General features: G+C 49.1%; 1 protein-coding gene across 4 annotated transcripts in view; it reads right to left on the bottom strand.

Annotated features, from left to right (window-relative positions):
- Positions 1–12,303, bottom strand: part of ADAM17 (ADAM metallopeptidase domain 17) — a 53,024-nt gene that overhangs the window by 4,521 nt on the left and 36,200 nt on the right. For all 4 annotated transcript variants that reach the window (XM_049652560.1, XM_049652562.1, XM_049652561.1 and 1 more), the window contains 5 exons: positions 9,036–9,235; positions 7,834–7,937; positions 2,676–2,810; positions 988–1,118; positions 591–669 (listed from right to left, as the gene is read on the bottom strand). In XM_049652560.1, coding sequence (XP_049508517.1) covers positions 591–669; positions 988–1,118; positions 2,676–2,810; positions 7,834–7,937; positions 9,036–9,235 — 649 coding nt within the window. The remainder of the gene's footprint in view (positions 1–590; positions 670–987; positions 1,119–2,675; positions 2,811–7,833; positions 7,938–9,035; positions 9,236–12,303) is intronic.

Below are 12,303 nucleotides of genomic sequence, written 5' to 3'. Positions count from 1 at the left end.
GCTGTGAGGGGCACCTGGGTGGTTCAGTTGGTTAAACTGATGTCGGCTCAGGCCGCGATCTCATGGTTCGTGAGATGGAGCCCCCCCCCCCCCCCATGAGGCTCTGCGCTGACAGCAAGGAGTCTGCTTGGGATCCTTTCTCTCTCTGTCCCTCCCCCACTTGCACACACTCTCTCAAAATAAACATTTAAAATAATAATAGTAGGGGCGCCTGGGTGGCTCAGTCGGTTAAGCGGCCGACTTCGGCTCAGGTCACGATCTCACGGTCTGTGAGTTCGAGCCCCGCGTCGGGCTCTGGGCTGACGGCTCAGAGCCTGGAGCCTGCTTCCGATTCTGTGTCTCCCTCTCTCTCTGCCCCTCCCCCATTCATGCTCTGTCTCTCTCTGTCTCAAAAATAAATAAAAATGTTAAAAAAATAAATAAAAAATAAAATAATAATAGTAGTAATAATAAGACAAAAGCTACGAATATTTCCATCTTCTGTTGCCAGACAAGAGCATATGAATCTGAAACCACACTTTTCTAATGTCATCATTAGAACTGAAAGCAGCTCAGCTCTACGCAAACAACCACCCAGGGAAATCACGTACCAAAAGTGTTGATGCTCAACTGGTCAATGAAGTCCCAGAATCGCTCGATGACGTCCTGGACTCGTTTCTCACATTTGCCCTAAGACCGGAAAACAGTCAATTTTACAATCAGTGGAGGAAAAAACCAAGTAATTAACGCTCACCACCTAAAACCAACCAACTTTACCGAAAAGGCCGCCCCAGGTCCCACCCGGTCTCTGGACTCAGGGTTCTGGCTATGGAGAGAGTGCTCGGGTTTCCCGGGCTCGGCTGCCTCCTTCCACAGACAGACAGACGTGCAGGAGAGCGAACAGCGGGCGCCAAAGGCACTCCTTCCGTTTGCAAAAGCAAATCTTTGCGATATAAAAACTGCCCACCTGACCGTTACAGAAAAAGCTGAACAGAAGGAAACACTCACATTCATGTCACAAAATCCCACCGTACAGGGCTTTCCTTTCCTCAAGAATAAGTTCTTTTGTTCGGCGTCCACATAGGGCACGCACCGGCCCGAGGGGTCCCGGCAGCACACCTTGCACGAGTTGTCAGTCTCTGAAACGGAACCGGGGACAGCAGGAGTCCGGTCAGGGTCAGGGCGCTCCTCCCGTCCCTCCTCCCCGCCCCCACCCCCACGCCCAAAGGGAAGCAACTCCACTCATTTTTCATTTCAACAGCAAACGATCCCTAGTTCAGCCCCAAAGAGTTAACTTCTGAGTTCACGCTCCCGGGTCCTCAGGCCACAAGGTAAAAACAATTTATTCATACCCAAGAGTTTCCTTTCTTTAAGGGATTAAAAGCCAACTTATTCTACTTCAGATCCTTCATGATGCTAAATGTTTCCCTTTATCCCAACATTCTTATTACACTGCTTTCGATCCTTCCCTTCTCAGTTTGAAATACTCCTTGCACAGCCAAGGCTCCAGTGAGAAGCCAACACAGTGTGACAGAAGGGGCCCACTGCAGATGTGAGTCACCCGCCGTGTGACCAGAGCACGGCTCGTGGGGTGATGGAAATAACGCCACCACATAAGCCACGTGGCACAGACACTAACAGCGGAGATGCCCAAAAAGTCACCTGGCGGTGTAACTCGGGACGGTACTTGACCCGGAGGCAGCCCATATTTACCCTTACTTGGAGAAACGGAAATTAACTAGAACACAGAACAGGCCAAACCGCCTCAATGGGGAAAGAGAAACCTTTTCATCATTCCTTCACTTATCAAGCATCTCCTGGGCATTTACTATGTGTTCTTCCGGGGCATCCCAAGCCTTTGCCACGCACTCGATAAATGATTTGTTTGACATCTACTGTGTCAAATACCTTCCTTATTCACTTCTTATTCCACCTGAAGGAGGCCCTTACTCCACTGTACGGATGGTGAGTTCCCAACCTGGCGGTTTTGACTTCTGGGGGGTTCGGAAAGCAACAGAACTCTCTCAGGTGAGGCAGGGCGGGAAGGCTGGAGCCCAGTCAGTCCCCGAGGCCCCTTCTCAGACCCAGGAGTTCCAAAATAGAAGGTGGAAACCTGAGGACGAGTGTCTTGAGAGGCCAGCATGATGTCACCAGGCATCGCTAAGCGGGGCCCTTGCCCCAGACACCCGGCAGCGGGCCCAGCCCTGTTGACAACAACGAATACCCTGCCAGGGTCAGGTCCTGGGATGGGCTCTCCCCGGTTGAAGCCTTGAAGGTATCGCACTTCACTGCCCGTAAGATGCAGACGGCGCCAGCTGCGCTCGTGGGGCGTCTAACATGGTCCGTGCGTGTGTGCGGCGAGGACAGACCTCCACCCACCCACTCAACCGCAGCAAAACTCCCTCCTATCCCACCCCTCAGCCTGCACCACCACGTGGTCTGAAAACATCGCGAGAAGGAAGGCCGACCGACAGCACGGTTTTCATAGACCAGGTAGAGGGGCGAGGACCTGAATCCAGAGAGCTCCGTCTCCCAGACCGCCCTTGAGTTTTCCCCGACTCTGGCTGGGTTCTCACCGCCGCCCTGGCCGGGGCGAGCGGCTAATCCTGCTGGGCCCCCGAGGGGAGGGACAGGGCCCGGCGGACACAGGCCATCTTCCCTCCGGCGGCGAGGACGCAGCATGGAGATGCGCTCACCGTTACACGCACAGGACTCCAGCCGCTGCTCCCTCTCACAGAAGGGAACGCACTTCCCGTCTTTACACTTGCCAAGATCCAAGCACACCGTGTCATCCGCGGCGTTTCCGGGAGGGGGGCACTCGCTGCTGTTACCTGGAAGCACACGACGAGCACACAGGTCACGGGGAGCCACGCGACCACCGGTCCTACAGGGCAGGCCCGGGATTCTCGCAGGTCAGCGCCGCGCCGCGCCTCACCTCACCAAGAGGAAAAAGCCACCCACGGGGCAGGACGCCGGCAGCCTGTATCCAACCGGCCGATAAACACCGAGCACCCCGCGGTGCGAAGTCTCCGTGCTCCCAAACGTGCGCACTCAGTCTCCCCGGCCTCCCCTCAGCCACTATTTCACATTTTGCTTTTACTTTTTCTTTTTCCGTGTTTGTTTCTTTTTGAGAGAGCGAGTGAGCAACAGCATGTGTGTGCACTTGTGCACGGGAGAGGGGCAGAGAAAGAAGAAAACAGAGGATCCGAAGCAAGTTCCACACCGTCAGCACAGAGCCCGGTTTGAGGCTCGAACCCACAAACCAGGCGACCGTGACCTGAGCCGGCTGGGCACTTCACTGACTGAGCCACCCAGGCAGCCCTGCTTTTACCTTCATGTCGTGAAACACAACTACGTATAAAAGAATATACACAGGGGCGCCCGGGTGGCTCAGTCGGTGAAGCGGCCAACTCTTGGTTTCAGCTCAGGTCACGATCCCGCAGTCTGTGCGATCGAGCCCCACGTCGGGTTCCGTGCTGTCAGCGGAGCCTGCGTGGGATTCTCTCTCTCTGACCTCCCCTGCTCACACTCTCAGTCTCTCTCAAAATAGATAAATTATATATATACATACACAATAACATCCACACGCTACTGAACAAACATTAGAGCCGTTTACTTGGACTGAAAAGCAAGCTGTGGGGAAGGCTCACAGAAGCGGCCGACCAGGCCCCTCCAACCTCACCAGCGACAACTCCCGAGCCCTCACGCTCAGCCGCCTTCCATTTCTTCACTGCTCCAAGGTCTCTCACCACAGAACCTTAACGAAGGCTGTCGCGTCCACTTGGAATGCCCCGAATGCCCTCATTTCCATCTCTAAGGGAAAGGGCTGGTTCTTACTCCCCCTTTACATCTGGCTCACAGACCGCCCTCGGACCTCCCCTCCCGGGGACCCCGCTTTCAGCCCCACTGTGCTCCGTTGCTACAGCTACAGCGACTTCTGTCCTTCAAGCACACATGGTGCAATTTACATCTACTTGATGATGTGCTTTCTGTTCCCCTCACAGAATGGGAAGCTCCACGAGAGCGAAGATCAAACCTCTTAATGAATCCATTTATATCCAATCCCTATCACACCATAAGGACATCACAAATATCTCTTAAATGAATCAATGATTCTTAAGGACAAATAAAAGCCACCGAAGGAGGTTAAACTCCAGTGAGAGGATGGAATGAGTGACTCATTCTGGAAAGCGAACAGCACGAGCACGACACGAGAGAAACTGCTGCAGGAAAACAGTGGGCGGGGACCAGAGCTGGAGGCCTGGCCTTCCCACGGGGGGATGGAACCGACCCACCAAGTCAGTGCGGCAGTGACACCAAACTCAAAGGAACCTGCCCCGTTTCGTTAAGTGCCCGGGATACACCCCAGCCTAACTCGGGTGCGCCACACCTGCCTCTGGTCTCACGGAACCCTTCATGGGCGCCGGGCATTCGGCGTCCACGGGGCAGGCACGTGACAGGCCTGCCGCTGCGGAGCGCAGGCTGCGAGGAAAGCACAGCAAGCGGTGAAGGGGGACACTCTGCACTGTCACCGCGTTTTCGGTCTACGACGCTGCCCTGAGCAGATACGTAAAAAATGCTTCGCGACTATCTGTCAAACGCCTGTTCTCAAGAGACTGGTATCAGAGTAGCGACACAGAGGAAGATCCGTAAAGGCACAGTGTCACCTGTCTCACTGGGCTGTCCCGTTCAGGGTGCGTCAGAGCTAGCAGGTAGGGCAGTGCGGCAGGGAGGGGCCCGGGGAGGGGGCCGAGAACTTCCCGCCTAACGAGATGGCAGGTGATGCGACGCTGCTGGTCGGGGATGGTGACCTTGTAACGCGCTCACGCTCCGCGAGTGCTGCTCCATAGAAAATACCAAGGAGACAAAAGGCTACTTGACGAGAATGAACCGAGTTTTTCAAACTGCTTTGCTTATGCTTATTGAAAACACTTTTCCGAATCTGCTTTATTATTATAATAAAGACAGAAACACTGAGCACAGCTAGAAAACGCTGATGTAAACTTGACTGAGACATTCTGGCTCCTGACGTGGCAGATGGCCGGCACGCTGACAGATCTCAGAATGCAAGAATCGCGAGTGCCGTCCGATAAAATGCACATTTAAGAGTTCAAAGAAAAACGGAAATGAGACAAAACTGCACTAGAATGGTTATAATCAGAAAGACAACCCGTGTTGGTGAAGGTGTGGACGGACAGAAACCCTCAGGTGCCGCCGGGGGCGGGGGGGGAGCATAAAATGGTACAGCCGCCGTGGAAATCAACCCGGCAGCTCCTCAAATGATTCAACAGTGACCACGGGACTCGGTTCCGCTCCTGGGCACACACAAGGGAAAGGAAAACATATGTCCACACAACATGTGCACACAGGTGTTCACGGCAGTATTCACGAGAGCCGGAGGGCGGAAAGAATCCAAAAGTCCATCAGGTGATGGCGGCCCATCCTAGGACACCGGGACGGGATGCAGAGCTGGGAATACACGAAGTACTGACACGGGCTACCTCATGGGCGGATCTCGAAAACGTGACTCTGAATGAAAGATGCAAGAGGCCACACACTGTAGGACCCCACTTACACGAAACATCCAGAACAGGCGAATACACAGAGACCAAAAGTAGATTACTGGTTGTCCGGGGCTTGGGAGGGATGAGGAGGTTCGGTGACGGCTAGAGGAGACAGGTTTCCTTTCGAGGCGATGAAAATGTCCTAACACGGAGCGTGGTGGTGACTGCACAGATGCGAATACGTTAAAAAACACCGAACTGTACACTTTAAATGCGTGAACAGTACGATATGTTCATTGTATATATTTTTTTTAATGCAATTGGGTTTTTTTTTAATTTTTTTTTCATGTTTTGTTTATTTTTAAGACAGAGAGAGACAGAGTGTGAGTGGGGATGGGGCAGAGACAGAGGGAGACACAGAATCCGAAGCAGGCTCCAGGCTCTGAGCTGTCAGCACAGAGCCCGACACGGGGCTCGAACTCACGAACTGTGAGATCATGACCTGAGCCGAAGTTGGACGCTTAATCGACTGAGCCACCCAGGCACCCCTCACTGTATCTCAATAAAGCTGTTATGAGAACCAAACCAACCAACCAAAAAACACAGAAAGTTAAAAAAATAAAAGAATGGGATAGATACACCAGACAAATAGGAACAAAAAAATCTGGGGTAACTGAGTATCAAATAAAACATTAAGGTCAAAAAAGTCACAAGGGTCAAAAAGAAACATCATATACTGGGTAAAGGAAGAGCAGATCATGAAAATGTAGACAGTATGTCCAGTTACGTACCTAATAACATAGTTTTGAAAATTTTTAAGGAACTGATGGAACTGAGAAAATATGCAGAGTTCATATAGATAGTTTACAGATTAGCTCCAGGTGGATTAAAGTCCTAAAGGTAAACGGTAAAATAATGAACCTAATGAAACACCGTGGAAAATATCTTTGTAACTGTCCACAGTTCAATAAAATACACACCCCGTCACAACGGCAAGATCTAATTATTAAAGTCAAAGTTGTGTTCCAAGAGGGGCACCTGGGTGGCTCAGTCCGCTGAGCATCCAAACTTCAGCTGGGGTCATGGTCTCATGGTTCAAGAGTTCGAGCCCCACATCAGGCTCTCCGCTGTCAGTGTGGAGCCTGCTTCAGATCCTCTGTTCCCTTCTCTCTCTCTCTGCCCCTCCTCCACGCGCATGCTCGCTCAAAAAAACACATAAAAAGTGTTCCAAGAAGGACAACAGATAGGAGGAAGGCATATGCAATGTTTAAACCGCTTGAGTTACGCAAGAATTCCTTCAATCAACAATAGCAAAAAGACATAAAACCCAACTTTTAAAAATGGACTAAACAGGGGTGCCTGGCTGGCTTAGTCAGTAAAGCATGGGACTCTTGATCTCAGGATCGTGAGTTCAAGCCCCGGAGCCTGCATTAAAAAAGAAAAAAATTTGGACCAAGTATATGAACTGGCTATTCACAAAAGGAAAATTCTGAATGGCTAACAGGTCTAAGAAAATGTTCAAGAAACATGCAAACAGGGATGAGAGATCACGTTACACTCATCAGATTGGCAAAACATAAGACACCTGGACAATACTGAGGGTTGGCAAGGACACTGGGATGCAGGACTCCGCACGCACTCCTGGCGGCACTGACACACCAGGACCGCCGTTCTAGACATCAATGTTCTGCCGCTTTCTGTAGCCAAGCAATTCCACTGCTGCCCATGTACCCAGGAAACTCTTACAACACCTGGAAGACATGTGTGACGACGTCTGCTGTAGTCCTATCTGCAGGATCCAGAGATGAAAGCAATCCAAGCCATCACTTAGTGAACAGCTGAGTACGCTAAATACGTTAAATCATACACGTCAACTCAGCAGGTGCCACAACGATGAACTATGTATAAACACGGATACAGACATGTAGACAAAGACGTACAGCATTACACAGATGATTAAAAACATGGCACTGAGTTTCAAAAAAGATCTAAAGTAGAATATCATTCTGGCATGTTAAAAACACCCATATACACAGAATAACACTACACGAACTTTCAAGGAAATACACACGGCCAGGCAAATACGAAACACATTAGGACACTGCCCGGGAGAGGAAGGGGACGATGGGGACGAGGTGAATGACAGGGAAGTAACGAAAAAAAAAAACCAGAATGGGGCTGGCAAAGACCAGTGACAAGTGTATCTCAAACTAAGGAGTATGATTAAAACAAGCCTGCACATGAGGTTTATGAAGGGTTGTTTTCATCTCAATGAAATACAATGCGGTTTCAAACACACGCACATGCTCACTTGAGCACAGTATCCCGAGGAGCCCCCGGGGGGACATACCTGTGCAGTAAGACACGCCTTTGCAAGTAGCATTAATAGCCTCCTGGCACTTCTTCTGGGCAGTCTCGAACTGACAGTTTTTACAGCAAGGACTGTTCCTATCACTGCAGAGGGAGAGCAGACGGGACAGTCCAAGTCAAACATCAGCCCCGCGGCACACACTACGGTCATGTCACAAGGTCCTGAAGATCGCAGGGAAGGCCTGTGGCTGGGTCACCCAGGCCTGCGTGCTGCGCCCCCCCAGGTGCTGGTCCACCTGCATGTACTGACGGCCCTTCCTACTATGGTGTCAGGAAGCAGTGCAGACAGTAAGTACAGACAGGCCCAAGGTGACTCATCCTTAAAACACCTTGGTGTCCTTGGTTTTCATTAACTTAGTGTCGTAATTTCTTAAAAAAGGAAGACATGGGTCTGCAAGGCAACCGTGGTAAGGAAGCCAGGCAACCAGAGTCCTAGTTCCCATCAAAATTTACATCAAGGGCACCTGCATGGCTCATCTGGTTAAGCATCCGCCTTTGGCTCTGGTCATGACCTCACAGTTCGTGAGTTTAAGCCCCACATCGGGCTCACTGCTCTCATCACAGAGCCCCCTCTGAATCCTCTGTCCCCTCTCTCTCTGCCCCTCCACCACACATGCTCATTCTGTCTCAAAAATAAACACTTTTTAAAAATCTTTAAAAAAAAAGAAAAAAGATTTTACAACATCAATATGTTCATAGTCAAATCCGCTATTCACCAAGTTTTCCCCTTGTACTGCTAAGCCAGGCACTGGTCATAAAAATGGAAACACAGGTACCTTCTAATTTGTAACCTGCCTCCTCCGTATTTAGCTTAGCCATTAAACAGTAATCTCTAACATTATTTTATTGGAGAGAAACACAAGAATTAATTTCGATCTCAGGAGGACTGTCATTCTGTGTCTAATATTTTATCACTATGAAAGAATGTAGCCATGAAATCACCTCTCTCGTACATCTGTTTCCTTAGAAAAGACTCTCTGAGCTATGAGATGCGGAATCAAAGAGTACACGAGGTTACAGATTTTGTAACATAAAGTCAAACTGCTTTCCAGAAAGCATTTTTCTTGCTGTAACAAGGACAAAAAGGACAAACACACGTGCAAGCGCGCGCACACACCCTTTCACGATTCCAAAGCCCCTGCGTTTTCCAACTGCTCTTCCCCCACAGCCACGTGCGCTCACCTGCACTGCACACCCTCCTTGAGCATGCATTCGCTGCTGCAGCAGGTGTCGTTGTTCAGGTACATGATGCCAGGATCGCACTCCTCTCCTTCGTCCACCCTGGAGTTCCCACACACTTTGTTGCTTCGTTCTTGGAAACACTCCTGGGCCTTACTTTCAATGGTCTTATAGATGGACTGCTTACTGCAGTTTGAAAACATCTTGAAAGAAAGAAGGCCACAAAGGACCCAAAGTAACAATAAAAATGCATTCCCACGTAGTGTTCGTGTTTCTTCCCTAGAGACAAACTCTCAATGTAAAAGCCACAGTCAGAGCCACCTTGAAGGCATGTCAAGTTCTATCACTGTCTCCTCAAAATGCCAGTTATATGGAATCAAGTTACCTCCCTGAGTAGGGGGCTAAAAGCTGGTGTGGATTTGGGTAAGAGCCTAAAAATTCTTCACAGGCAGGCTGTACAGTGAGACCGTGCATCCCAGCCTGTCCCTCCAGAGGACCAACAGTCTGGCTCCACGAGACTCTATGCTGTCCTGTCCCCAGGCATGGCACCTGACACCGCCACAGTGCCAGTGAGAATTAGGAACACACCATCATCTTCCAGGACATAACGATTCGGGGATGCAGCGAATTTCTGATTTACCTCCTTCTCTTTCCCTGCCTATGGGTATGAATGACCCATGTTTAAAGTTTTTAGGGGCGCCTGCGTGACTCGGTCGGATAAGTGACCGACTTAGGCTCAGGTCATGATCTCTGGGTTCGGGAGTTCGAGCCCTGTGTGGGGCTCTCTGCTGTCAGCACAGAGCCTGCTTCAGATTCTTGGGCTCCCTCTCTCTCTGCCCCTCCCGTTTGCAGACTCTCTCTCAAACATAAATTAAAAAAAAAAACAAAAAAAAAACAAAGCTTTTAAATAGCTGAGCATAGTCAGAGGCATGAGATTACCTTACATATGGTCTACTAAAAGATTAAATCCCAAATTGTAACCTAAACATTCACATGGATCCCCGTGATTTTAACAATTTCTTTGTGATTTCTACAGTTGACCAGTATCTCAAAGGAAGCCTCTACCCTAGTTCCCCCACCATTTTCAGTACAGAACCATGGAAGTGGCCTTCTTATAAATTTGGGGATTTTTTTTACCAGGAGCTCTAAAATGGAGTCCATTTTGCAAACCATCTGAAATTAGCAAGAAAAGGAGCAAGAGACCTGAGGAAAATTTAGTGCAGTTTCTTGAGGGAAGGTCTCCACAGTTGCTGCACTTTTGCTAAAATGGCTTCACTTTCTCCCTAGAGAAGACCATGCCCTTGAGGAGCAGAGAACACAGGACCCTCCAAAGGTAATTGTGACCACCGAATCAGATGACAAAAGGATTACTTTTATTTATCTCTTTATCTATTTATTTAACTTATAAATGTTTATTTATTTTTGAAAGAAAGTACGAGCAGGAGAAGGGCAAAGAGAGAGGGAGAGACGGAGAATCCCAAGCAGGTTCCGTACTGTCAGTGCAAAACCTGATGCGGAGTTTGAACTCACGAACCATGAGATCATGACCTGAGCTGAAATCAAGAGTTGGACACGACCAACTGAGCCACCAGTGAGCCCTGAAAGATTACTTTTAGAAGATATTCAAGACCTTATCCCTTGAACAGAAATCCTAACTGGGCTTTTTTTTTTTTTTTTAATTTTTTTTAATGTTTATTTAGTTTTGACAGAGAGAGAGGGAGACACCGAATCCAAGGCTCCAGGCTCTGAGCTGTCAGCACAGAGCCCGACGTGGGGCTCGAACCCACGGACCGTGAGATCGTGACCTGAGCCGAAGTCGGACACTCAACCCGACAGAGCCACCCAGGCACCCCTGGGCTTTTTTTTTTTAAAGGATTTTTGGGGGTGCCTGGGTGGCTCAGTCAGTTGGGCGTCCGACTTTGGCTCAGGTCACGATCTCACGGTCCGTGGGTTCGAGCCCCGCGTCGGGCTCTGTGCTGACAGCTCATAGCCTGGAGACTGCTTCAGATTCTGTGTCTCCCTCTCTCTCTGCTCCTCCCCTGCTCATGCTCTCTGTCTCAAAAATAAAAACATAAAAAAAAAAAAAAAAAAATTAAAGGATTTTTTTTTTTATGGTAAAGATTTTTATTTTATAGTAAAAGTATTTGTTTTAAATAAAGATATTTAAGGGGTGTTATTGCTGTCTAGCCTCAGGCGGTTAGAATTTGCTGGGTTTATTCACGAGCACTACAGATCCATGAACTCAACTTTAGAAGTTCACTTATGGGAGATGAGATCATAAGGAATTCGAATGGACACCGAAGCCATAAGAAGACCTCCTCACTAACTTATCAGAGCCACACGTGAGCAGCAGGGCCCCTCGGCAGGGCTCAAGGGGAATGTGGCCGTTGCTCTGGTCTCCCCTTTGTGGCCTCCACGCTCCCTGAAGACCTCTGGCCTTCTCTTTGCATCCTTCCCACACTCTCTCCTCTTGTGCCAAAAATCCCTCAGGCCATCTGGCCACACAGAAGGCCTGCCGCACAAGTCACTAGGCCACATGTCACTTCTCAGCAGCTGGTCTGTGGGAGGTGCCAGGCCCTGTCTTTTGAGGTCGAGGAACCTGGAGCCCTTTTAATCTAGTTAAAAACATTTTTATTAAGGAATCAATTTAAAATGTAGATTAGAAGATACCTAATATATTTTTACAAGTTTGTTAGTTGGGTAAACCAAACTAATAGAAAATACGCTAAATATGACATGCTTGGAACAAAATAAATAAATGGATAAATTGTTTTTGATAGACTAACACCTCTTTTTTTGTCCTACACTTTTTTTTCTTTTATTTTTTAACACTCGTTCATTTATGAGAGACAGAGAGCGTGAGTAGCGGAGGGGCAGAGAGAGAGGGAGAGACAGAAAATGAAGCAGGCTCCAGGCTCTGAGCTATCAGCATAGAGCCCAATGTGGGGCTCGAACCCACTGACCGCAAGATCATGACCTGAGCTAGTTAGACACTCAACCGACTGAGCCACCCAGGTGGCCCATCTTTTCTTATTTTGACTTTTTAAGTAAGCTCTACATCCAACAAGGACAGACCAACACTTCCTGAATTAAAAAACAAAAGGCCTGGCCAGGCGCCGTTCTCATTAGGAAGTCCTTCCCGGGCCGCTTGAAGAGCTCGTGGGGAAAGTTCACTGAGGAGAACTTGTACAAAAAGAGTCTGCCAAAAAGTAAGACGATTTCCCCCAAAACACCGACCCCATCCTCGTAACAAAGAAGCAAATGACTACAA

This window comes from Panthera uncia, assembly GCF_023721935.1.
Source record: "Panthera uncia isolate 11264 chromosome A3 unlocalized genomic scaffold, Puncia_PCG_1.0 HiC_scaffold_12, whole genome shotgun sequence".
NCBI classification, from domain to species: domain Eukaryota; kingdom Metazoa; phylum Chordata; class Mammalia; order Carnivora; family Felidae; genus Panthera; species Panthera uncia.
Note: the sequence above shows the minus strand (reverse complement) of the source record. Positions and strands in the feature narration are given on the sequence as shown.